Raw genomic sequence first — 26,477 nt, 5'->3', positions numbered from 1 at the left:
GTGTGAATGTCATCTAACTAGAGGCAATCCATGATAATACAGCACAAGAAGTCTATTACATTTTGATTTTACATGTTGTAACCCATTTTGAGCACTGGGCATTCTCTTATTCCATGTATTAGAAATCAGAACCGTTGCATTCTAGTGTCAAGTGGAAGGTTATAGCAATCAGCACAAAAATCAGTAGAGTCCTGTTGCCTCTCTTGGATATATAATCAAACCCATTATTAAGAAAGACTATGTGTGCTACCCATCCTCATCCAGCTCAGCTTTGCACCCACATGAAAATAATGAACAACTTGCACCTGGCTGGAGAGATTTCATCCAGAGAATTATGGAGGGCAGGACTAGATAGGATTCATTTTGTACAATCAACAGGTTTTTTGTACAATCATGTGAAAGATGCAGAAAGCTGGTCAAGTCACTCTGAAGTGACTTGTTGGGAGTGGGTGTTAGGACACACCAATAATCTTATCCTTGCAAATCAGAGCTAACAGGGATTCCAGGAGCAAAACAGAAGAAAAGGGACAGAAGAAAATACTCCCTTTGCAGATGAGAGAAAACAAAATGGAAAGAATAATCCAAGGCGGGGTTATATATTTCTGTAATAGAGTGTATAGCTCAGAATAGAACTTAGAAAAATAAATAGAGCAAACATTTAGAAATGGTAACTGTTCATTGCATTTCTAAAGACAGAATTACAGCCTGCACAAGAGAGTCCTTGTTAAGCGGGGATTAAGGGTAGGGTTACAAATTCCTGGAATAGCCGGGCATTTAGCTGATTTTAGATTGTCACCTGGCACCTGTTTAGTCTATTAGCTAGCCCAGATTCCCATCTCTCTCTCTCTCTCTCTCTCTCTCAAGCTAAGCTCTAGCCCTTCCAGAAGCAGAAATAAGGAGCAAAACATGCAGTCACTATTTTTTGACAAGGTTCGCTAAGAGCAGTGTAAGCAAGCTCCATGAGCAATGTTGCCTAAAAAATAAATAAATGCTGGAGTTACCTGGAGGAAGGCTGCTCCTAGTTTATGAATACTCAGTCAAGTGCATATATATACACATTTGGAAACAGTAGTTTTACAGTTGTTGGGCAGGAGGGTGTAGGGTTTGTGGGTTTTACTTTGTAAAATGTTTTCAGATAAGTGAATCTATTACTTATATAAGTAGTAAGAAAAAATAAAAGGTTTACCAAAAGGATAAAGTGCTAAGAACTTGCATTTTGCATAGCTGCCTAACTTCCTATAGTTCAATCCTATACATGCCTACTCCATTTGTTTCAATGAGACTTTCTCCCAGATGTGTATAGGATACAGGATTGCAACCTTAATTGAAAAGCTCAGTGCATTTTTGTTGTTCTGTTGCTACTATGAATATGTCAAACTGTCTTCGTGTATTTTCCATATATATTATTGTGTTTTCATTGAGCTATAAGCCACCACGAGTCCCCTCTAGCCCCGCACTGCTCATTTCCAGCCTCTGAGCAGGACAGGGGGAAAGGCAGAGTGTGTGCTCATAGGCTGCATTTCCTCCAACTTAACAGAGACACCAACAAGGTGGTATGCATTTTTAAAATGAGAACACATTTTTGTACAGTTACTGATACCTTTGTCTCATGAGAGAAAAACTTGCATTCTTGCTACAAACCGGTCATGTTTACTCTTGTTTTTGAAGCAGAACTGTAACATTTGAGAGAACCTGTTATACTTTTCAAGAGTGTTCAAATAGGTGCTCACAATCGATGTTCTTCAGTTCTGCTGTTGGGGGTTATTTTTATGTAACCGCTTTCAATGTTTTGCTATGGGTGGCTACATTAAAGTACTGTAAAACAAAACTACACAAGGTTAAGAGATGAACTGATATATCAGAAAGTATTGGGATATGAAGTCTGGGTTTTTAATGCTGTATGAAATGGTCAGGTAAAAAGCCCCTTCCTGACTGCTGGTGGTGGTAGCTGCCAAGAGCAAACACAAATCAACTGGACAACGCATCAATTAGTTTGCACAACATGCAAATCATCTTTTTAAAAACATAATATGCAAATTAGGTTGCCCAGATTTGGGAAGCTTGAATATGGCAACCCTAATTAAGGAGGTAAAATCTCCCTTACTCCAAGAGGGATTTTGGTGGCGCTTAGAAGAATGTCATAAAAAGTCAAAATGTATACTCAGGAACAGTTGGAAGTGTTATACAGTTCAACAGTTCCGTGTAATCTGTTGTATCTGGAATACAACAGCATTTCACTCTTCCCTTTTAACAGAATGTTTACTCAAAATTGTAATAAAACTTTTGAGGCCATTCAGAAACCCTTTTGGCACCAACAGAAAATAAATTCTGCATGGACCCCTCCTGATGGTTGCAATACTTTCACAAAGTATACTTCCACAAAGAGGAAGTGTAGCTTTTGTCAAAGAGGCAGAGAGGAAGGGCTGCATTCCAGCCATATGGATGGCTAGATACAGCCACTTCTCTCAAAAAGAGAAGTGGCATGATCTGGTGACAGACTGAACACATGGAATAAAGGAGACAAAGAAAGCAAAGGTTTGGGGCCTGTTTGCCAGGATGAATTTACAAGCACACATTTTTAATATTTTACAAGTCTAATACAGTGCCAAATTAGAGCTACTGAACTGTTCAAGGCATACTGGATATTTACTAAAGAATGAGGACAGTAGTCTCAGATGGGTATAACATTAATATATTTTCACTGATTTCAGAAAGGATTTAGAAATGTGTAGAAGATAATTGAGGAAAAGAGGGTGCCACCTGCAAGAAGGGGATGGAAAGGTTGGAACTGATCCTCCTGAGGAGCATTATGTTGAGAGTGGTATTAGCTGGTGCTGGCAAGTACAGAATTTGTGCACTGTTAGCAATGACTGGTATTCTCTGCGGTTCTTGCTCTGCCCTTGCAGAGATATGAAAAGGTTTACACTGATGATTTCCATCTGCAAGCAAAAACATAAAGCTATTGGAATTGCAGATGTCCAACCACGCAGCAGCATTAGGGCTTTGTCTACTGCAAAGCCTTAGTGCAAAGACCAAAAGCAGTGAGGGTGGGGGACAAAACAAACCTGCAGGCAGGTATGAAGGAGGCACAAGAAATACCAATAAATAAATAAATCTTATTTTTGGTTTTGGTTGTAACCTCAATTTTTTGTTTTGGTTGTGGCCACAACTTTTCGGATGTGGCCCTTGAGCTCTGGAATGCCCTCTCCGGAGAACTTCACCCTCCCTCCGTGTTTTTAAAAAAAATAAATTAAAAAGATCTTTCTAAAGAGGCTTTTTAATGTTTAATTTTAATTTTATTAATCAAAAGATTTAAGATACCACCCAGTCCACAGACTCAGGGACATGACAAGAACAGCATCTCAGATTTTTACAACAACCCCCCCCGCCCCCACTTAAATTAAAAGAGCAAACGCCCGGTGAAAAAGAAATGTCTTCAATAAAGATTTAAGGGCTGAAAGGGAGGTGGCAGACTGTATTGGGGCGGGGGGGGGGGGCAGCAACAGAGAAAGTCTTTCCATGGGCCCTAGTACCATGGACCTCTAAGACCAGGGACCAAAAGAAGTGCAACCTGAGAAGATCTCACAGGATGGGACAGGACTGGCCAGAAGAGGCGGTCCTGAAGGTAAACAGGCGCTAAGCCCTGAAGGGTTTGAAAGGTGAGAACCAGCACTTTGAATTGGACCCGGAAGCAAATAGGTAACTAGTGCAGCAGCTGCAAGAGAGGTGTCACACTCTCATCTCTCCTAGCACCCATACGCAGGCAGGCTGCTGCATCCTGGACCAACTGAAGCTTCCGGGTCGTCTTCAAAGGCAGTCCCAGATTACAGTAATCCAAACATTACAAGTAATCCAAACAAGAGATGACAAGAGCATTAGTTACCGTTTCCAGGGCCTGCCAGTCAAGATAGGGCTGCAACTGGCAGACCAGCCGAAGCTGGGCAAAGGCAGTTCTGTCCATGGCCTCCACCTGCTGCCTGAGCAGGTCCAAGAGGACCCCCAAGTTATGGACCACCTCCTTCAGGGGCAGTGAACCCCATCCAGAGAAAAACTCAAATTTGGCAATTGGCCAGGTGGAGGGTCACCCTGGAAAACAGTTCCAGGTGACTTATCATAACCAGAAAAAACTGATGAATCAGAAAAGGCAGATTATCTGCTATAGACTAGGACCAGGTGAGGAAAAACATCAATGTGTACTAAACCAGAACAAGAAAGAAGTGGGGAATCAACACCAGAAAAAAATTGCGATTCAGTAGTACCAGATGGCAAAACAGAGGCTGCATTGACTGTCAGCCCAGGACTACTGGCTGAAAGCCAGCAAGATCATCACACAAGGTCACGGACGGCTTATCAGTCAAAGAGCCAGACAAAGAAGATTTTAAATTATGAGCACACAGAGAAGGAGGAGAAACAGAGTCAGTAGAGACATTAGACCATGACGTCCGAGACTGGATCGTAGGATTTGAAAAAACCCTAGATATCCCAAAGTTTAAGATAGTAAGTTTAAAGCAGCATAATGGTACACAGGAGGAGTAGCAGAAATCATTAAAAACAATTAAAACAGAAATACAAATATAAACACCAATTTAAAACATCTTAAAAAACAATTAAACTATCAAAACAATTAAAACCCTAAAAACCAGGTTAACATTAAAACAATTAAAACTAATTAAACACCCTGAAAGGCCAGGCCAAACAGATGGGTTTTAAGGGCTCTCTTGAAGGACAGTAAAGAATTAAGATTACAAATTTCTGCTGGGAGTGCATTCCACAGCCCGGGAGCAGCTACAGAGAAGGCCCGCCTCTGAGTCGCCACCAGACGAACTGGTGGTAACTGGAGACAGACCTCCCCAGATGACCTCAACGGGCGGTGGGGATCATGTAAAAGAAGGTGCTCTCCAAGATATCTTGGACCCAAGCCATTCAGGGCTTTACAAGTAATAACCAGCACTTTGTATTTTGCCCGGAAACATATCGGCAGCCAGTGTAACAGTTTCAAAAAATGCATCATATGGTCTCTCCGGGTTGCCCCAAAGACCAATCTGGCTGCCACATTCTGAACTAACTGAAGTCTACATACAAAGGCAGCCCCACGTAGAGCGCATTGCAATAGTCAAGCCAGGAGGTTACCAGCTGATGTACCACTGTTTTGAGGTCATCCTCTTCAAGGAATGGGCGCAGCTGTCGAATCAGCCGAAGCTGAGAGAAAGCACTCTTGGCCATGGCCTCCACCTGAGATACCAGGGTGAGGCCTGGGTCCAGGAGTACTCCCAAGCTGCACACCTGCTCCTTCTGGGGGAGTGTATCCCCATCCAGCACAAGAAGATCTAACTCACCCCTCAGATTCTGAGCCCCCACAATGAGCACCTCTGTCTTCCTTGGATTCGGCTTCAATTTGTTATCCCTCATCCAGCCCATTACTGCTTCTAGGCAGGCATTTAGAGAATGAGTGCCATTTCCTGAAGATGAAAAGGAGAAGTAGATTTGGGTGTCATCAGCATACTGATAACACCCAGCACCAAATCTCCTGATGACCTCACCCAGCGGTTTCATGTAGATGTTAAAAAGCATTGGTGACAGAATGGAGCTCTGATATAGTTAAATCTATAGTTGAGCAAACTAAACAAGCAATTTAACAAATGGGGGGAAACAATGAATTGCTCAAATTATGACAATATTATAGGTTTTAGAAATTGTTCTTTTATACAAAGCAGGTATCAAGTCCCTTTTCATCCCAACTGAGTAACTACAACCTCCAGCCCCATCTCCAGCGGACTGACACTGTGTATGTTATGGTAGGAGTGGCCTTCATACAGCAAGCTACTAGGAAATGACTATGGAATCCAGACAGGGTTTGCGAAACTATAATATCTCAAATCCTTAAATCTAAGATATGCCCATCTTTTGCCCGGAGCAGACCAAAGCCATATTCTAAATTCACTGCAATTCAAATGTGCTACAGGGAAAAAAATAAAATGGGCAAAGTACACCAGCACCAAAGATTCCAGCTGCAACCAACTCATACTCTTCACAGGAACACAAACAGGCCAAGCTCTTCAAGAAGTACAAAGAGGAGTCTCAACTATTTAGAAAGTATTAATACTTACTAGAAAGTATCCAGGCATTTCATTGTGAGGAGAGACTATTCCTAAACTTTCTTCTTGAAGATGCTGGAGGTTTGTAGTTCGTGCAATACCAGAAATCCGAAACCTGCCTTTCCCACAGGAATTCTGTAAACCATCTCCATTTGTGCTTCGAGTCAATGAAGTCAGGAATCCTACATTGTTTACAGAAACAACAGGTTCTTTTGAAGCCTTGATAGCCACTTCTGTGATTTCCCTTGACTCCATTTTAGAATGGATATCAGATCTTTTGCCAGGTGAGTCTATCCTGATGCCATGAAATCTAGAAGTCCTTGGACAAGAGGAGTCTCCCAAACTGTGCACATCTAATGATCGTAGCACAGTTGGAGAGGCAGCAGGCCTCAAATTTCCAACCTCAAAACACTTTGATTGAATGTGAGGCTTCCGGGGGCTGTGATGTGCCATCTGTACTGAACACTGAAGAGGAGACAAGTGTGTGTTTTTCTGAGGACTTAGTTCGTGGGAGTTAAGGATAGTATCAGCTGCTGAAGTCAGAAGTTTTGTAATGGTCTTGCTAGGGTGCTCTGCAGTAGGTGATTCTTCACTACCTGCAGATAATCCAAGCTCTGTATTCACTTTTCCTGTTCCATATAATTCACTGTATGGTTCAGAGATGTTTGCTTCTGCTAACAAAGTGAAAGTATCTGTGTTTGGTAGGATTTTTTCTTCTGTGGCACACAAATCCACTTTTGTGAGATCTGGGTACAAGACAGGAGCTCTTTCATTTATTGAGGCGCTATTGTCTTCATTTTTTCCTGAATTTGTAAATGAAGCTAGGACTGGAGAAACCATGCTGTTTGCAAGCAGTTTTGCATCTTTTTCCATATGTGACATTTTAGATGGTAGCCTAATGCTACTCATTGGCTGTGACTGTGAAGCACTCTCCCATTTGTCATTTTCCCTAAGAAAGTTACTAGTAATTGATGGAATCTTTCTACCAGTAGTTGTCAAAACTGCAAGTGAATTTTGAGACAATTCTGAGGAATATGAATTCTCAGGAGGTAGGTAAGATTGCCCAATGTGAGGGAGTGCTCGCAGAAATCTATGACGAACAGTTGACATGGAGCTACTAGATGGACGAATAGCCATTGGAGGAGGAAGATTCATTTTGATAACTTTTTTCGGCTGTAAAAAAGGAAACATGGTTGGTTGGTTTGAATTTAGCATCTCCAGAATCCCAAGACTATAGAGAGGTTCACATATAACGTAAAACCTACTTCCAAAGTTAGTAACCAACTTGCCTGTGACCATCTGAACAAAAACACAAGGCAAGAACTGGAGGTTCACTTGGGCATCAAACTGGGATGTGTAACCAAAATTTGAAGTTGGCTTGGCCAAACCAAGTGCTTCTTGCCCTGAAGTGCATGCTATGTCTCCATAAATGCCTGGTTAGTTCCAGGTAAGGCAGCCAAATGGGACCAATGGCTGTGAAGTGGCTGATGTAGGGAAGGCTTGCCAGTTGAAGGGCAGTGCATGCAGGCTGGGATAGCATCCATGGCTTTGCTGAGTGGAGCAGACAGGAGGCTCAACTCAGCTACTTCCAACAAAATGTGATTGCAGTGCCAACTTCAAGTTCCCTCCATATTTTGAGCTGGGGGAACCTCAGGTACTCTGCTATATGTGAGCCTGGCCTATCTGTTTTGGAGAATATTTGATCTCTAAAAGGAAATACTAGATGGTTCTATTTAAGGGAGTATTCTTAGTCAAGGCAACACAAAGGATAGGAGGAAGGAAATGCCAACTTCCAGTTACAGATGGAGATTTAATATTGCCCAATACCCCAAATTTGTCTTTTTTAGTCTCCTTTCGGGACACCTCAACTGAGTAGGTTGTGATGTAATCCACCCCAATTCAAGATGGTAGATATGTGAATGTTTGAGACAGAAGTGGGCTAACTTGTGAATATGTTAATCATCAATTAAGATTACAGTGAAAGAAAAGTATGCAGATTAGCTCTTACTAGAACTACTTCATTAGCAATTTAGTAGTTTGTGCACATATGTTCTAAGAATGTATGCTTTTCATAACAGTTTTAATCTGATTACTTGTAAGCTGTTTTGGAAAACTGAGTGGTCAAGCAAAAGGTTAAGGTCCTTGATTCCAATTTTTTTAGTAAGATGGAATGTGAAGATACAAATTGCTCTGCATAGGGCAAAATAAGTCTATGGCGTCACCTTTTTATTGAGATTGATGTTCTCCATCTTTGCCTTGAGCAGCTTCATTTTGTTCATCATAATGCAGTTCTCAATAATCTGTTGACCAGAAGGAGATGCCTCCGTATCTTCATCATCAGCATACAAATTATAAACTGAACCACTACTGGCAAGAAGAGAGTGCAATTGTGTTTTTACATTCTACTCTTAAAAATGAAAGAATAAAGTTATCAGTATAAAAATATACATAAGAGATTCAAATTCATGATTCAAAAAAGTTAACAAAAGATTTAATATACAAAATTTTTAAAAGGATGCTGAGTCGATGAACTATTGCTATTGAGAATATATTTGAGTAAATTAAGCTTTGTGTGTTCTACTGAAAAAGCATTCAGTAGAATGGCGCAGTGGGGAAATGCTTGACTAACAAGCAGAAGGTTGCTGGTTTGAACCCCTGCTGGTACTATGTCGGCAGCAGCAATATAGGAAGATGCTGAAAGGCATCATCTTATACTGCACGGGAGGAGGCAATGGTAAACCCCTCCTGTATTCTACCAAAAGAAAGCCACAGGGCTCTGTGGTCACCAGGAGTCAAAATCGACTTGACAGCACACTTCACCTTTAGAATGCTTTTTCTACTGAAAAGGTAGAAAAAGCATTCTACTTTTTCAGATTCAGGGCCAATTTTTAGTTCAAACTCTCACCTGAGGACTTGTTTCTACCTTTCTTCTTCTCTCCCCAATTTCCACAATCTTGCCTTTGCACCTGCTATTAACATGAAGTGCTCAGAAGAAACACTTCTAAAATTTCTTTCCTTTACATCCTCACTTCCCTAAAAAAGCAGGAAGTGGGCCGGGGGATGGCAGTACCATTTAATCAGTTGAAGGCTAATGAACTTAGTTGAAGAAATTGAACTATGATAATTAAGTTTCCAGTTCAAATCTGTCAGAGGCAAGATTTGAACTGGGAACTTTCACTGGAAATGATTTCCCTAAGTTGGCAAACACTAGGGTGGACTCATTCTTGCCTCAGTCCCCAACGCCCACTGGCAAATATGCAATATTATTTACTTACTTTACAGAGCTATTTTAGGATGTTAAGATGTTTGCGAAGAACTCTTAACATTATTATTGTTTGCAATCACTGTGCATAGACTATTGGAAGATTATACTGAACCACTAGTATAGGCTCCCAATAGTCTATGCAAAACTATTAGCAATGCAGTTTATTATTGGTTTATCTAGTCCAGGGATGTCCAGTGTATAGCCTAGGGGCCTGAGTAAGGCCCACCAAATGTTTTCATACAGCCCACCTTGTGTCACCCATTTGCAACTCACACTGCAGCCTCTGGGGACATGACTCAGTGTGGTGCTACTGAGCTGAGTGCTGATCAAGGGAAGAAAAAGGATGCAGGGGAGGCATCTTGTGCATTTGCTGCCCCATCCTATACATGCATGGTAAGGAGGCAGCTTTTTCACTAGCCGGAAGAGGAGAACATTCTCTTCCTTTCCTGCCTGTTCTGCTTCATCCACACCTTGTCTAGAATAAGAGAATAAGCCCTTGATGATGAGAGGGAGAAGGCAGTGGTCGGGGAAATGATCTACTGTGTAGATCATCTGGAGTAGGCTATCTCAACAACAATGAATGATTTGTTGGGTGGATGGGGCTTTTTCCTGCTTGTGGCGTTGCAATAAAGTGGTCCTCTGTCAGCTTTGGTCAGCAACAGCACCCCAGCTTTAACACAGACTTTGTATCACTCTCAGGACAAGGTGGGTGGGTGGGAAAAGGAGAGCTCTAACTTAGAGGGGTGTGTGCCTGTGTGTACGCACAACTGTGCTGCATTTCTGTGCCCCGCACTGTATAACATCCTTCAGGCTATACAAGGGGGGTTGGGAGGAAAAGGGGAGCCCTAACTGAGGGGTGTGTTTGTGCACACACATGCATGCATTCCCTCCCTGGCACAGAGAGCAAGGTAGGGAACTGATGAGCAAAAACAATTTGTAGGAAGAGAGTAGCTCCAAAGTGGTATAATGGAATCTTTTCAGATTAATAAATGCAATTTCTAGTCTTCTTATCCCACACACTACTTGCAAATAAGATCATACTCTTGATCAACTACTAGAGTGAGTTAAGCACAGAGACAAACTTTTTCTCAAACTGCATGGGGAAAATGTCATTCTGAGACCTACTCAATCCTTTTAACCTAAGCTAGTTTCAAAAATTTGAATTAAATCAACATATTGTTTCCCCAGCATTTTTTCCCAGAGGCCCAAGATGGGGTTTTGAATTTTTTAAATGTGAGAGTTCTTTAGAGAGAGAATTCTGCAAGCAGGAAAAGCTATGAGAAAAGGAGAGGGAGTACATTTTAAAAAGGAGAGAGGGAAAACAAAGATAAAATATTATTTTATGTAAGCTTGTAAAATATTTGTGTAATCCATCCTAGCACGACAAATCTAATGTCTAAGACCAAGCTCCTAGCCTGTGCCTGGACCAAGCTTTTTATACCGTGTACCTTCAATGGATTTTAAAAATGGGATTACATTATTCCTTTTTTTTTTTTTAAAGAAATCTCCCTGTAGTCCAACTTGTATCCAACACTGCTGGGTCCTATGGATATAAATGGCAAGTGATCTGCTGGCATCCAGAGAATGTAATGCCTACTAAACAATGGATAGTAGTATTGGATGGTAGGTGGGGAGAGGGTAAATAGATCGGCTGAGACAATGGAACACAGATACCACTTTAGGCAGAAAGGCAACATCAGGTCTTGCAACAACTTTATTCCTGTGAAAAATAAGGAAGGGCGGTCAGAATGAAGCACCTGAAGCTCTGATTAGACGTGCAGATATAATCATAAGGGAAAACGCCACCTTGAAGTGGATCACAGCCAGAGATCACATAAAGCCATGGGCTTGTACATTAACTGGGCCATAGCGAGGGTAAGGTTTCAAGCAAGGATCTCACAGGTAGAGGATGATACAGATTAGAAAGTCCCTTGAGGAAATACAGGTAAGAGAGATGCTTAACCAATGAAAGAGAAAAACAGGCAAGAATAAAATGGATTGTGACAGGCAGAAAATGCAGCCAAATGCACACAGAGAGGTTGCTAAGACCTCCTTTATTCAAGAAGAGGAGCTAAACGCTATTGTAATGAATATTGCTATCATTATGCCCTCAATGTGGGCCTTTTTTAGAGCAAGACTTGATATGTTACCTTCAGCGGTGCTCTCAGGGAGGTTTCTGGAGATTCCTAGAGAGGATAAGATTATGCCCATGTGGTATGGGGGAAGTCGAATACATCCAACATGTTTTGTTGCGCTGTCCATTATATAGAAATTTAAGATGTTCCTTACTTACTCCTCTTCTGACACCCTTCCCAGGTTGCTCTGGAGATTTTTATGTTTCCTATCTTCTTGCTGATAGAACTTTAGATGTCACCTTTAAGGTGGCTAAATTCTGCTCTATTGCAGTACTGTTGCAGCAGCGAGCTGTTCCTTGATTAATTTTAAAATTTTATTGATAATTTGTTTGTGGATATTCATCTATATATGTAAACATTTCACTTTCTTATTGTATTTTCTATGTTATGAGATGTTTTGTTATGTTATGTTATGCTGATCTTGGGTCGCAAATAAAGAACTTTGACTTTGACTATGCCCTCAATGTACAGTGGTCCCTCGACTTACGAACTACTCGACATAAGTATTTTTCGAGTTACAAACGGCAGTTTTAGATCCGGTTTTAGATGCGGTATTTTCGACTTACAAATTTTTAGATGGGGTTTCCTTGACTTACGAATTTTACATGCGGTTTCCTTGACTTGCCTGCCTGTTTACTGCCTGTTTATTCTTGAAAAGAAATGTTCCTGTGCAGTTTGCAAGCCTTACTGGGGGTCTGGGTCTTTTTTCTAGGCTCCGGAACGCATTAATCCGTTCCCAATGCATTCCTATGGGAAACCGCTTTTCGACTTATGAACTTTTCGACTTACAAATGTGCATTCGGAACGGATTAATTTCGTAAGTAGAGGGACCACTGTATAGATGCGGAAAAACCAATTCTTTTGGAGCAGAGCATGAAGAACCACTTCAGGATGTTGCCAACATGGGGAAATGTTTCTATTTTGTGGCATAACAGTGAGTGAGGAAGGTTACTGGAAGTATTCCAGAAGCACATCCCAAATCTCTTGAGAACGTTTGTCTTAATGTAATTGCTGGGATATTAGTTTATAAGGACAAAGTTTACTTGTCCTATTAATTTCAATGGAAGTACTCATTGTTTGTTTTCTGAAACCAATCAGTCAGGCTGAGGGGAGGAGTATGCTGAACTTCAACATGTAGCCAGCCAATCAGGAGCAGAGGAGAAAGGTCTTTTTTGGAGGTCTTCCCTTTTGTAGCAGACACCCCCTCTCCCTCCCCTTCTGTAGCAGACACACTAATGAAGATGTGTCAGCTTCAAGCCAGTGATCCTCAAATGGGGAACAAATAGCACAGCTGCAATATGTGGAGGCAGAAGGGTTTTGACTAGTACCCGCTGTTGAGAACTCCTGTATTAGATGGTCAGCAGATGTTGCTGGTCAACATGGATATTGTGAAAGGAAAAGCGGGTGGCAATGTGAAACAGAGAGAAGTAGGCTGCTTGATTGCAGCTCTATTTCTTCCCGCCTGAAATTTAAACATTGTCATATCCCTCCCCACAAACATCATCCAGAGTTGCTAGTTTTATGCAGCAAACTCTGTGTTCTGAGCTGCCTCTTTTAAGGGTGTAACGGACATCATAACTGGGGTTTCCAGTAAATGCTGGGGTGGGAGTGGAAGAATATTGTCATATCCCCACCCCCCCATTAGGTAGATGCTCTCAAAACCTCAACCAGAGTTTGTGCTAGTTTTGTGCCATTTTGTGCCACAAAGCCGAAGTTTGTGCTGCCTGTTTTAAGGGTGCGCCACACATCTCATGTTGGGGTTCCTAGTTAACACCCCATACATTAAAATAGTTATATCCCCCCAAAACCTTGTCCAGAGTTCTTAGCAGACTAGGCCATTTTGCCTTGAGGCTGATCATGTGTATTGACCAGAGATGACAAGTACACTCACAGGAGGCAGCACAAAATTTCTGGCACAAAGCAGCACACAACTATCCCAAAACACTGAATGCACAAAAATGGATGAGTTAAGGAATAGGGTGATGTTTATTTTTGAAGGTGCAAACTGGGAACCCCAACTTTTCATTTAACCAGTAAAAGCAGCCGCACAGAACTCTGGGTTAGCAGCACAAAATAGTACAATACTCTGGATGAGGGGATTTTGGGGGGGTAGTATGATGATAATATGACTAGTATTTATTTATTTATTTAGGAACCCCAGCTTGAGATGTCTGTTACACCCTTAAAAGAGGCAGCACGAAACTCTGGGTATGTGGTACACAATGCCACAAGACTAGCACAAAACTCTGGTTGAGGTCTTGAAAGCATCCACCTCAAGGAGGGGACAGGAAAATGTTCTTTTTTTTCTTCAGCATTTACTGGGAACTCCGGTTTGAGACGTTCATTAAACCCAAACAAGAGGCAGCACAGAACAGCACACAACTCTGGATGAAGTTTTGGGGGAATATAATAATATTCACTGCAGGGATCAGAAGGAAACAGAGCTCTTTTCTGTCTTTCCAGTAGGGATGTGCACAGAATTGGTTCCGTGCACTCATAGGCATACTTAGCCAAGGACCTTGGGGATTTGGTCCGTGACCTCCTGTCTCGGGGTAGGGGGAGCTCCAAATGTTCTGGAAGTCCTCCCCAGAGTCCTGGCATACAAGTTAAATCTTTTTTTAAAACATTTTTTCAACCACTGCAGTGCAGCAGGAATAGTAGCAGAGACAGGGGCGGCTGGCAAGGTATGGGCACTCAAGAGGAGACCAAGGCGGGAGAGGTGGAGGCGGTGGCAAGAGCTCTTTCCCTAAGCCTGCCTGCCACCCAAATGAGAAATTGGGCCACTTTCAGCCCATTTAGGGGTTCTTTCACATGTGCACAGAGACCTGAAATGGGCCAAAAATGGCCACCAGGCGGGCTTAGGGAAGGAGCTCTTGCCACCGCCTTCGCCTTGATCTCCCCTCAAGTGCCTGTACTGCACACCCCGCGGGCTGCCCCTGTTAAAGAGGAGGAGGGAGATTTAACTTGCTCTGGAACCCCGCAAGCCCTCGGGTGGGGAGGGGGCTTTGAAGCCCTTTAGGCCCAGGCTCTAAAACTACCTAGGTGCACCCCCGCATGCACTCCTGTAAGAACGGGGGAGGGGGTTGCTTTAAGTGACTGGGAAGGTTTCTCCTACCTGTCCCTCCCTGCCCTGCTGCTTTTACCCAGCATGGTATAGTGGTTAGAGTGCTGGACTAGGACCGGGGAGACCCGAGTTCAAATCCCCATTCAGCCATGAGACTTGCTGGGTGACTCTGGGCCAGTCACTTCTCTCTCAGCCTAACTTACTTCACAGGGTTGTTGTGAGGAGAAACCTAAGTATGTAGTACACCGCTCTGGGCTCCTTGGAGGAAAAGCGGGATATAAAATGTAAAAAATTAAAAATTAAAAAAATTAAACCACGTGGGTGTGGGACTGCAGCATTCCCCCTTGCAGCCACGTTCAGCATCGCCCAGCATCCCCACATTCACGGCCGACGCATGTGCAAACTGTATTGTACAAAAAGCAACCTTTTGAGTATATGGTTTTTTAAAAAAAACATTTCAATACAAAGCACAGTCTATTCTGGATTTGCCCTTAATTAATCCTTCCTGTTCTTCAGTTATAAATGTGCTTTCAACTGCCCATTTCTCCAATGTAAGAAATAAATACTCTTATATTTTAGTGAGAACACTGAGAAGGCTAATTGACCTAAAACTATTTAGTTTTACACCCCTGTTCTTTGATATTTTCCCATTTCAATTTATATACGTGAACAACCTAGCCAGAACTGGGTATCACCAGGCATGACGAGCCCTAAATTCCTAGGAAGCATATATCGCCCTGGAGTTGGTTAAATTAATATTACAATTCGGCTCTATCGTATCAGTCAATATTTATACAGTTTTAGCTCATTGTGTGCTATTCCCAATGCTAATTTTGATTATTTGAACTTACTATAAGAAGTCCTCTTTCTCTACAATGATGCTTTTACTATTTTATTACAATGATGCTTTTACCCTGCTAACTTGGCAAAGAGGCACCTTTTACCGTGGTGATTCTCTTTATTTAGCAGGGGGAAAGTAACTGGCCCTGTCCACCCCCAGCACAGTACTTCCAGTGACTGTTGCTGGTGTGTATCTTATGTTTCTTTTAGATTGTGAGCCCTTTGGGGACAGGGATCCATCTTATTTATTTATTATTTCTCTATGTAAACCGCCCTGAGCCATTTTTGGAAGGGATCAAATTATTATTATTATTATTATTATTATTATTATTATTATTATTATTATTATTATTATTATTATTAAAATCTTTTGTTTATGTTTTTTTGGTGGGCTACATTATACAAACTTTTAAAATAATAACATAGTGATTAAATAAGTACAGGAGGTCTTATAGGTAACAAATATATTTTTAAAAACTCTGAAAAATAAACATTTTTATAAAATTAAAACCACATTTTATTTTTATATTTATATCCTGATTTTCTTCTGAGGAGCCCATAGTTATGTTTATCCTCACAACAACCCTGTGAGGTAGGTTAGGCTGAGAGAAAAGCAACTGGCCCAGAGTCACCCTGTGAGTTTCATGGCTGAATGGGGACTTGAACTCTAGTCTCGCTGGTCCTAGTCCAAAACGCTAACCAGTATACCACACTGGCTCTTTAGGAACATTTCTATGGTGCACAATGCTTAGTTTTCAGAACACAGTATACTGGACTGATCTCCAGAACAGACACAACCAACTGCAAGTAAGCAGAAAGGCACTGTAGGTTCCTGGGGAATGCATGCTCCTAATGCAAGCTAGTACCTTCTGGCCATGTTTGTGTTGCCTGAACCCAGAAATCTCAGATGGAGATTATTAGGTTGCCTGCTCCCGACATCTCTAAGACACATTTGAATTTGGGAGGGGACAAAAACCCAATATGGCAGGCTTGGATGTCACAAACCTGTGGGTCAAACCTGTAGCTCATGTCAGGAGCATTCGCTCCCCGGGTGCTCCTAGGTCCCTGATACTTATTTGCAGTGGGTTGTGCGAACATGCCCCATGTCTCATTTCATACCAAGAAGCTCAATAAGGTAAGCAACAATCAATGCAATGGAAACCTCTACAATTCATTCATGCTCACTTGAGCTATAACAATATGGTAATTTTTGATTATTTTAGGCACCATAATATTCAAAAATGTTCTTGTAATAATTTAAATATTATTTGATCAAGACAAAAATATTTGAAAATCTTCCAATATACCTTAACGATTCAGACAATGGTGTTAAAGTTTCATTTTCTGTGTCTACCACACGAAAAAAATTCAACTGGTCTCCTTCCCGGTATACCAAGAAGGTAACCTGTTTACTGGATGGGCCTTTCTCCCAGGTGTCATCTCGACTGGGATCCATGTACTCTGTTATTTCCCTAACTGGGTCTTCCACGGGAACTATAAAGAAGAGAAAAAGCAAGAAATGTTTTAAGTTTCAATAGAAGCAACAGAAGTGGAACTTTTCATTCAAAGACACATCTACAGAAATGTTCCTCAAAGGTCTGATGGGCCAAATTAAGTGAATCCACATGCAGTATCCTGAAGTGATGGCTTGCAAGTCATTATTTTAAACTGCTATTTTAAAATAGCTGGCTAAAGTAAGGAGTGTGCAAACAGGTTTGATTTTGAACGTGTTTGACGTCAAACCAGTTGACAACACCCCATGTTCGGTCTGACCCTGGAGCGAACACCCCCGAACGTTCAGAGGGGTTCGCAATCTTGATTTTGTTAAAAAAAAAAATTTTTTTTTAAACCCTAACTTTTTTTAACCTTTTACTCCCCTTGGGGGAGTTCTTGGAGGTGGCAGCAGGGGTCTGCAGAGGTTCCTCCTCCCTCCATCGGCCTTCGAAATGACCCCCTCAGCCGGTTCGGCTGTTCTTCAGCTGGTTTTAGGCCTTCACTTGGAGGCCATGCAGCCATTATGGAGGCCATGTGTAGCCTAGGCCACGCAGAGGCCATGTGCGCAGGCGAGCAGCCTCCATAATGGCTGCTGGGCGAAGGCCGAAAACTGGCCAAATAGCAGCCAAAGGGGTCATTTTGAAGGTCGGCAGCGGGGAGGGGGAACCTCCACGGACCCTGCCACCACCTCCAGGAACTCCCCCGAGGGGAGTAAAAGGTTTTTAAAAGTTAATTTTAAAAATCAAGATCGCGAATCCCCCTCGGACTGAACAGGGCGGGGGGTTTAAGGGGGTGCTGGACCAAACTGGCCTGGTTGGGTTCGAGGCCAGTCCAGCCTCAAAGCAAACCAGGCCAGACGATTCCGTGCACATCCCTAGCTAAAGTGGCAAAGTTCCAGCAAACTTTACGGTTTACTGAAGAACAGAGGGTCCAATCTTTGCCTTTGCAAAGATGGTTAGAATATCTTCTTTCTCCTTGGCAAAATCACAAATCTGTTGAATGCTATGCTGCACCTCTACAAAGGCCTGTAGTGGTGTGGACCAGTTACATCATTGGTCCATGCTAAAGAGCACACAGTCTAGACAACTTTCAAAACTATCAAAGTTGTAGTAGTATGGTGAAGCCATTCGTGATATATCAGCCCTTGCCAGCTATTAGAAATCTCTGAGGACATGTAGATCAACCTTAACATAAAAACATAAGAACAGCCCTGCTGGATCAGGCCAAAGGCCCATCTAGTCCAGCATCCTCTTGGATGCTACACAGTGGCCCACCAGATGCCACTGGAAGCCACAGTAAGGAGTTGAGGGCATGCGCTCTCTCCTGCTGTTACTCCCCTGCAACTGGTACTCAGAGGCATCCTGCCTTTGAGGTTGGAGGTGGCCTATAGCCCTCCGACTAGTAGCCATTGATAGACCTCTCCTCCATGAAGTAATCCAAACCCCTCTTAAAGCCATCCAGGTTGCTGGCTGTCACCTTATCTTGTGGCAGAGAATTCCACACCTTCCAACCTTCTCTATTGGAAGCAACCACAGATAGCTATTTTAATCTTGTGTGTATATTTTCTATGTAAATCTGTCTCTGCATTTCACACATTCATAAATATTCACACAGAGTGTATAATACGAACACCATAATACTTGGGAGTTTCCATAACATATGAACAACCATAAACCACTCTAGTTTCAAAGGCTGACATCCAGACTAATGAACCAGACTAATCTCCCCCTCCCCCGGAAAGCACTTTGTGCAACCTAGAAGTAGGTCCTTGAGGATGATGCAGCCCTCAACTTCCGAGACACGCTTCTGGGGGAAAAGAAGAAAAGTGAAAATTGCCCCACCTGCTCTGCGTGCAAATAGCAGAACTGAATTAGTCCGCAGTACCACCAGAGCTGAAATTCCTTTGTTTCAGCACTTTGTTAATCTTGATGTCAGCCCATGTTGAATTCAGTAATGAATTCACGAAGTCATCTTTTTAACAACAGCTATCCCTGAAAAGTCAACTAGAACAATTAAGATCCAAGATTATTAAGCATTCATTTTCCCCCTCTATTACATTTTAGTTAAGTTTTCAGCGAATATTATAAAAAGCAAAATATTAAATCTAGAAAATCATAAAGTGTAACGTCCACCAAACCTACACACCATTTTCATTGCTACGCAAACTCTTTCAGAAAGAATACATGTTGTTCAAATTATTTCAGGATTCAACAATGACCCAGTAAGTCAAGAGAGACCAAATAAAGGAGCAGATTAAGTGCCAGGAGGCTTTACACACATGGCTTTGGGTTCGAATTTTCTTCAGGATGGAGAGTGTGAGTCCACATATCAGCTGCCTTTACTTCCAAATCCCTTTGGGCTGTCAGGGACCAGTACAGACAGAACTCTGTTCTTCCCCAAATTGAGGCCACACATTCTGGCTTAGCCCAATCTATGTCTGACTTAAAATAATCCTCTATTTCCAGCGGCTTATGAAAAAAGCCTGTTATGCCCCGCCGCTTTCCCTTGATGTGTGGAGTGGCATTTTTCAAAACTCAATGAAGGGGAGTTTGACAGCTGTCGGGTATGGACTACTCTGAGTATTTGCAGTTGCAAGCACGGGGGGCGGCAGGGAGAGAAGGGTTTTTAGCAGATTGGTGAAATTCTGTGGAGGGAGTCCAGGGGAGGGAGAAATTCCCGAGTTATGCAGAATAGAAACTACAGCCTGATGTAATTGAGGTCCCCCCCCCCTCCATTTTTGGAGCTGATTTGCCTGCATTTTTCTTAATGACAGGAAAAGCAATGGTTTCTACTTTAAACTTCCCTGCCTCTGGGGTGTGGCGAGGGGGGGGCAGGAGGGATGAGGTGATGAAGGTATTCACTCACAAAGGCAAGTTGACTCTAAAAATCAGCAAAGATCTGAGTCAAATTCAGCAGGCTGGGTTAAGCGTTCTGCTGTTTGATTCCTTGGCAACTCATCATGCTGTTCTTCCGCAAGGCTGTCAAACTAACAACAAGAACAACAACAACAAATAGATCTCACCTCCTCCTCTGTGAGGATTGGTTGGAAGAAAAACTCAGAACCAGCTGATGGGAATGCACAGGAAAAAGATTTGCCAGGGATTGCTGAGAGGAGCTGACACTATGTGAACTGTCCATTTAATGCCCCAAATTAAATATCTTGTGAGTCTGCTGAGAAGCAGATTTGCTCTTCAGATACCCCGAGGCATAAAGCCATGTCTGAATCACCTCCAGGCTGGGTTATTGTTGATACTTCTCTAGATGGATCATGAGCTTTCCCCCCTGCTGCCTCTAAGTATTATATGAGATCAGGGAGGGGAGGGTCGAAATTCCCACAGCCATTATTGCCAGTCACTCTGCCTCAGACTTAATTGTCTCACAGGGTTGTTGAAGAGGATAATACAAAATCCTATATACACTTTTCTCAGCTCCTTGGAAAAAGTGTGGGATACAAACATGATGAATATTGACCTTTGTTCTGTGCAAATGCATATATTGACTTGGTCATTTTCTAAAAGTCTTTTGAAGGAGAATAATTAAAAAGTCACCTGGCTGGGTCTGGTCTGATTTAATATGTCAGATAAGGAATTTTCTCCGTAAAAAGAAGGCCCAACATTCTTTTAACTACTGCTGGATGTTACCAAACCACTTGTTTTGAGGCTGCAAACAGCACCCCTCTATATGATTTGGAACTCTGGATCACAGCTTCCATCTTGGAATACGGGACTTTGAACTCTGTACATGCCCGTATTTGGCAAACTATGCAATTTGGTCGCTTAGCACAAGCAGAACATGGGGCAATGCAGTCCTAGGTCACTATAACAAACAACTGAAGGGAATTATCCCCCAAACCTCTCTTTCTCTGACTTTTACGGAGAAGAAAAAGCTGGCAAAATAGACCTCAGGCTAAAAACATATTCTCAGAGAGAATAGTTAATTCTGTCCTGCAAGAGATAACTCTCCTTTGCAAACTCAGATAAGAATGGCACATCTCCACCCCACTGTCAACAACCTAATGGACGACAATCACAAACAACTCCGTTGAGGTGTTCCTATATGTCACTCACTGCAACTGTACCTAACAGTCCACTAATTAGCCTACTTGCATCTCACATGTTCACACAGCTGCCATCTTGAACTGGAGTGGATGACATCATCACACACCATGCCATTTGGGCCATTTGTATGTGTCCCTACAGCTGTAGCAAATTTGGTTCAAATTGGTTCGGTGGTTCACAACTTAGCCCACTTGTGCCTCAAAAGTTCATGCATCTGGCATCTTGGATTGGGGTGGGTGACATTGCCACAAGTTACGCCACTGAGGTGTTCCTATATCTATACCCGATTTAGTTCATATTGGTCCAGGTGTTGCGAAGTTGATAAGGGGACACAGATGGATGGACGGACAGACGGGGAAACACACAGAGAATGTCGGGTGATCTCATAAGCCTATTGGAAAGCAGGCTAAAAACCTCTCTCTCCAACTTAGAGACACATCTCAGATAAGCTTAAGGTAACATTCAAAGCTTCACATACATTTCACCGAAGCCATTTCCAGTCTTTTGTTCTGCAAGTCTACACCCAAGTTGACCAACTCCTGTGACTACGAACTTCATTGTTCAGTCCCTCCAGTATGGGAGCATGATCTATGCATTGCCCCTAGCCAGGTTTTGGAGAACAAGTATTCCTGCCCCAGCCACACAGCTTCGAAATCTGTATTAGAACTGGAATTGGAGTCTGCCTGGACTTGCAGCATTCAAGTTCTCAAGAGTGGTAGCTCTATGCCACTCACCTTTCCTTATTCTTCCCGCTTTTCTGCTGCCCTCCACCAGTGAGGATACCTGCTCTCATGTCCCTTCTACAAGGGCAACGAGCGCACCATCAGATGAGGATAGGGAAACCAACTGTCAGCCTCTCTGAATCTCCTTGCCTCTCCCCCGCTTTTCTCTTCCATTTCTCAGTCCTTTCTACAGCAAGTCTTAAGCTGATTTATTTACAATTTGGAACATAAAATACATTCGTGAGACTCTTTTTAAGACTATCAGTTAAGGTTATATTGACATGCCTAACCAATCCCTTTTCACTTCCTGTACACCAATTTTTATCTTAAATAGATCTGTTGTATTGCACCTACGTTTCCTCATCATTTCTGGATCTCTCAGCGGTGCTCCATACCATCGACCATGGTATCCTTCTGGATCACCTGGGGGAGTTGGGGATAGGGGGCACTGCTTTGCAGTGGTTGCGTTCCTATCTCTCGGGTAGATCCCAGATGGTGGAGCTTGATGACAGTTGCTCCTCAAAACAGGAGCTGTTATATGGAGTCCCCCAGGGCTCCATTCTGTCACCAATGCTTTTTAACATCTACATGAAACCTCTGGGTGAGGTCATCAGGAGATTTGGTGCTGGGTGTTATCAGTATGCTGATGACACCCAAATCTACTTTCCTTTCCATCTTCAGGAAATGGCACTCATTCTCTAAATGCCTGCCTACAGGCAGTAATGGGCTGGATGAGGGATAACAAATTGAAGCCGAATCCAAGCAAGACAGAGGTGCTCATTGTGGAAGCTCAGAATCTGAGGGATGAGTTAGATCTTCCTGTGCTGGATGGGGTTACACTCCCCCAGAAGGAGCAGGTGCACAGCTTGGGAGTACTCCTGGACCCAGGCCTCACCTTGAAAGATTACACCTGATGAATTTTTGCATCTCTAAAAAGAACATGTTGCCCCAAAATATCACCTGCTATAGCCATGCAGAAATTCAACAGGTGCAGCAACTTCACCTCCATTCAGGCTGATGGCAATGCAAGAGTCATCTGGTCCCTTAGCCTAAACGAAGGATGGAGAAAGGATCATCAGGTTGCAACTCTTCTTGGCTGCATACCTTGCGTTTCATTTTATTTCCCTGCCTGTCAAACAAAGTAATGAGGAGCACCGTTTGATTGCCTCACTGCATAAACAAATTCCCTCTCCCAAAAGTGCAAATATTTAAGGCACTCTTGTAGGTGGATTTCAACATGGTTTATGAACCATGTTCCCCACCCTTTAGTTGGCATAGCTCTCTCACTGGAGTAGCTAATTGCTACTTCCCTCATTTCTAAGTGTTTGTTTCAGCTCCTCCAGGTTCAATCAGAGATACCTCCTCACTTTGATTTGTTCTTGAACGTAATCAAAAGATGTATTACTCTGTCCAGTGTCACAGAGTTGCACAGACGAATGACAAAAACATGTCAGTGTGGTGTAGTGGTTAGAGTGCTGGACTAGGACCGGGGAGACCCGAGTTCAAATCCCCATCCAGCCATGATACTTGCTGGGTGACTCTGGGCCAGTCACTTCTCTCTCAGCCTAGCCTACTTCACAGGGTTGTTGTGAAAGAGAAACTTAAGTATGTAGTACACCACTCTGGACTCCTTGGAGGAAGAGCGGGATATAAATGTAATAATGATGATGATGATGATGACGACGACGATGATGTAGCCCTGCTAATAATAATTAATATAATTAAAAAGTTCCTTTTAAATGCTTGGTAGGTACAGAAGTCTTAATCCAACTCTTTGCCATTCCTCCAACTGCTGATACCACTTTTGGCTGAGGTGAGAGCAATTGGTGTCAACCTGGACAACCTTTCCAGGGTTGAAAGTGCCTCTAGAATCCATAGCAGGTTATTTGAGGACTACAGCTAGATGCTGAAAGCATACAGTTCTGCAGATTGTCTTTACTGATGGCACATTCTCTTAGGAGCCTACTCATTGGATATTGTGGATTATATCACAATGCATCAGGTGTATCTGTAGCAAGTGGATGCTTGCTGCCCTGCTGAATTTCCACTTAGACATTTACTATAGTAAGGTGGAACTTTGGGGATGCACATTTGCCTTCTAAAGAAGCATCAGGCAAAAATTCATCATGAAACAAGAGAGCAGGAGTATATATAAACCATACTATCTAAAAATCATATAGATATATAATTAAACTAGCTGAACACAAACAGAGCATGGTAGTTCACTTCCTTTTTGGGGTTAGTTGGGAGAATTTGTTTGGCTGGTCCTTCCACAGCTCTCTCGCCCTCCCCCCCCGCCTCGCTCGCTCGCTCGCCCTCCCCCCGCCCGCCTCGCTCGCTCTGTCTCCCCCCCGCCCGCCTCGCTCGCTCTGTCTCCCCCCCGCCCGCCTCGCTCACTCGCTCGCTCTGTCTCCCCCCGCCCGCCTCGCTCACTCGCTCTGTCTCCCCCCCGCCCGCCTCGCTCTGTCTCCCCCCTGCCCGCCTCTCTCGCTCGCTCTGTCTCCCCCCCCACACCTCTCTCGCTCGCTAGAGTCTGCGGCCACCACCGGTCACCTACTCCCCTCCCCACAAGACTTCTGCCTCAGTCCCCTCCCCAACCAATCCTTCTGCCCCAGCTTGCTCCCTCCTCCGTTTCCAACTCTTTCTCTCTCTTTTTCTCTCTCTCATTCGTGCTCCCCCCCGCCTCCGCTTTTTAGCCTGCTTGTGTTTTCCCTGCTGGCCGTTGCCGCATCCTCCTTCCTCCAGTCCCTGGTGTCGGGCCGCCAAGCGTTCAGCCAGCTCCTTCCTGCAGCCCTCCCTCTAGAGAGCATCTTCCGAAGCGGCCAACTGTTTGTCTCTGCCCAGCCGGGCTCCCCCGCTTTCTCTCCCCTCCCTTCTGCCCCAGTCCGTTCAGTTCTCCTTTCCACTTGCCCGCTTTCCTTCCTTTCTTTTCCTCCCCAAATGGCCACTTCCCTACGCGGCCAACCAGCCAATCCGGCGCCTCCGCTGCCCAGCCAATCCGCTGTGTTGCCGGGATGCAACAGAGGCACATCTACAAGAATTAATATAATAGATACTCTTCAAACACACTTGGAAATGTATATTTTGTATTTTATAATCTGATAATCTAGTTAACAAATGCTTAATCCAAAATGACTAGCTACAATACAGTGAGAAAGGCCCAAATATAATATTGTTCGTCAAGGATAGCTTTTACTAGAAGTTCTTGCTAATTGTGGTGGTGGTGGTGGTGGTAGTAGGCTTCTTACTAAACTCTCAAGTGGGAGCTGCTGAGTGGTTACACACACACACACGTATATATACATATACACACATACTGTGTGTGTGTGTGTGTGTGTGTGTGTGTGTGTCCGTCTCCTTCCAATCTGTATGACTGTATAAACTACTGTACAAATGCTTACATGGTGAGGAAACTGACTACCTTAACTTGCAACATCCATTCTTTTTACAGTACAAGTGAAAACTGTAAGCACCTAAACTTTCAACTTAAACTGAAGGTTTTCTTTAAAATAATTCAACAACAGGCAAAATAATGTTAGTAAGGGTAAGGAATGGGATACATGTGATACCAGAGTTGGTGTTAGTCTTTCCGTGTTTTCTTTTTCACAATAAACTGGCAGCAACAGGGAATAAATTATTGAGCCAGCATGAGGATAAGCACATATGGAAGGGGTATTGTGCTGCACTCCTGAGGTATTCCACTCTCCCCCAAACTTCTATAGCAATAGCAATAGCAATAGCACTTACATTTATATACCGCTTTATAGCCGGAGCTCTCTAAGCTCTCTCTTTATAGCCAAATCTCTTACAATGATTTAGCATATTGCCCCCCAACATTCTGGGTACTCATTTTACCGACCTCGGAAGGATGGAAGGCTGAGTCAACCTTGAGCCCCTGGTCAGGATCGAACTTGTAACCTTCTGGTTACAGGGCGGCAGTTTTACCACTGCGCCACCAGGGGCTCCTCCATAGGCAGCTATGGGATCTTTCCTCCCAGGGCTTATAATAATTTTAGAGGGACAATTTTTGTCAGGACTGCAGTGAGTTTAACTGCGGTCCTGATACTGATGGGGGGGGGGGGGTTCTCCTGCAGCTAATTTCACTGTAACTTCACATGAGAGAAATATCTTAATGACATGTCTAGTATTGTCTGTTTGACCATATAAAACCCAAGATCTGAGGAAGATCTTTAAGATGTTAACTTTTAGCAATAGTCATGGTAACTGCCATAGTACGAGTATCAAAGAAGCTGGCATTCAAGTTAGTGGCTGATATACAGAGCAAGCAAGCATCAGTGCAGCGAGAGGAGCAGGCTAACAGCACTTCCCAAATAACTGCATGGTGCACCAGAGAAGGGGCTATTTTTTATGGCCATCCCCTTTCTAGGAAGCCTTCTGTACCACCTGAAAATACATCTCTGAGGATGCTACTCTCAGGGACATATATTCAGGTGGCACAGAAGGCTACCTGGGAAAGGGGTGGCCATCAAAAATAGTCCCTTCTCTGGTGCACCATGCAGTTATTTGGGAACTGCTGTTAGCCTGCTCTCGCTGCACAGGTGCTTTCTTTCTCCGTATGTCTGCAAGTGTCCCCTCCTCACCAGATTTAAATAAAATATGGGCTTGATATTATTCTGTGTGAAATGTATCTAAACTGGTTCACAGGACCAAAAGCCAGAACTGGCTTGAGTGGACACCTGAGGCTAGGCACACACAGTGCTGCTCTGCTTTTGGTGGCCCAACTGCTATCCTCTTCCTTCCTCTTTCCCCTCACCACCTCCTTCCAGTTCATGCTCTGCCTGCC

General features: G+C 43.2%; 1 protein-coding gene across 8 annotated transcripts in view; it reads right to left on the bottom strand.

Moving 5' to 3' along the window:
- ZFAND4 (zinc finger AN1-type containing 4) overlaps positions 1 to 26,477 on the bottom strand; it is a 58,018-nt gene that overhangs the window by 18,488 nt on the left and 13,053 nt on the right. For 6 of the 8 annotated variants that reach the window (XM_053308820.1, XM_053308822.1, XM_053308818.1 and 3 more), the window contains 3 exons: positions 16,707 to 16,893; positions 8,318 to 8,462; positions 6,108 to 7,268 (listed from right to left, as the gene is read on the bottom strand). In XM_053308820.1, the coding sequence (XP_053164795.1) occupies positions 6,108 to 7,268; positions 8,318 to 8,462; positions 16,707 to 16,893 (1,493 nt within the window). Of the gene's footprint in view, positions 1 to 6,107; positions 7,269 to 8,317; positions 8,463 to 16,706; positions 16,894 to 22,633; positions 22,723 to 26,477 lie in introns of all 8 variants that reach the window. The other 2 variants (XM_053308824.1, XM_053308823.1) reach the window with 2 other exon arrangements.

This window comes from Hemicordylus capensis, chromosome 3 (genome assembly GCF_027244095.1).
Source record: "Hemicordylus capensis ecotype Gifberg chromosome 3, rHemCap1.1.pri, whole genome shotgun sequence".
Classification (NCBI taxonomy): domain Eukaryota; kingdom Metazoa; phylum Chordata; class Lepidosauria; order Squamata; family Cordylidae; genus Hemicordylus; species Hemicordylus capensis.
This window is presented reverse-complemented; position numbering and strand designations above follow the sequence as displayed.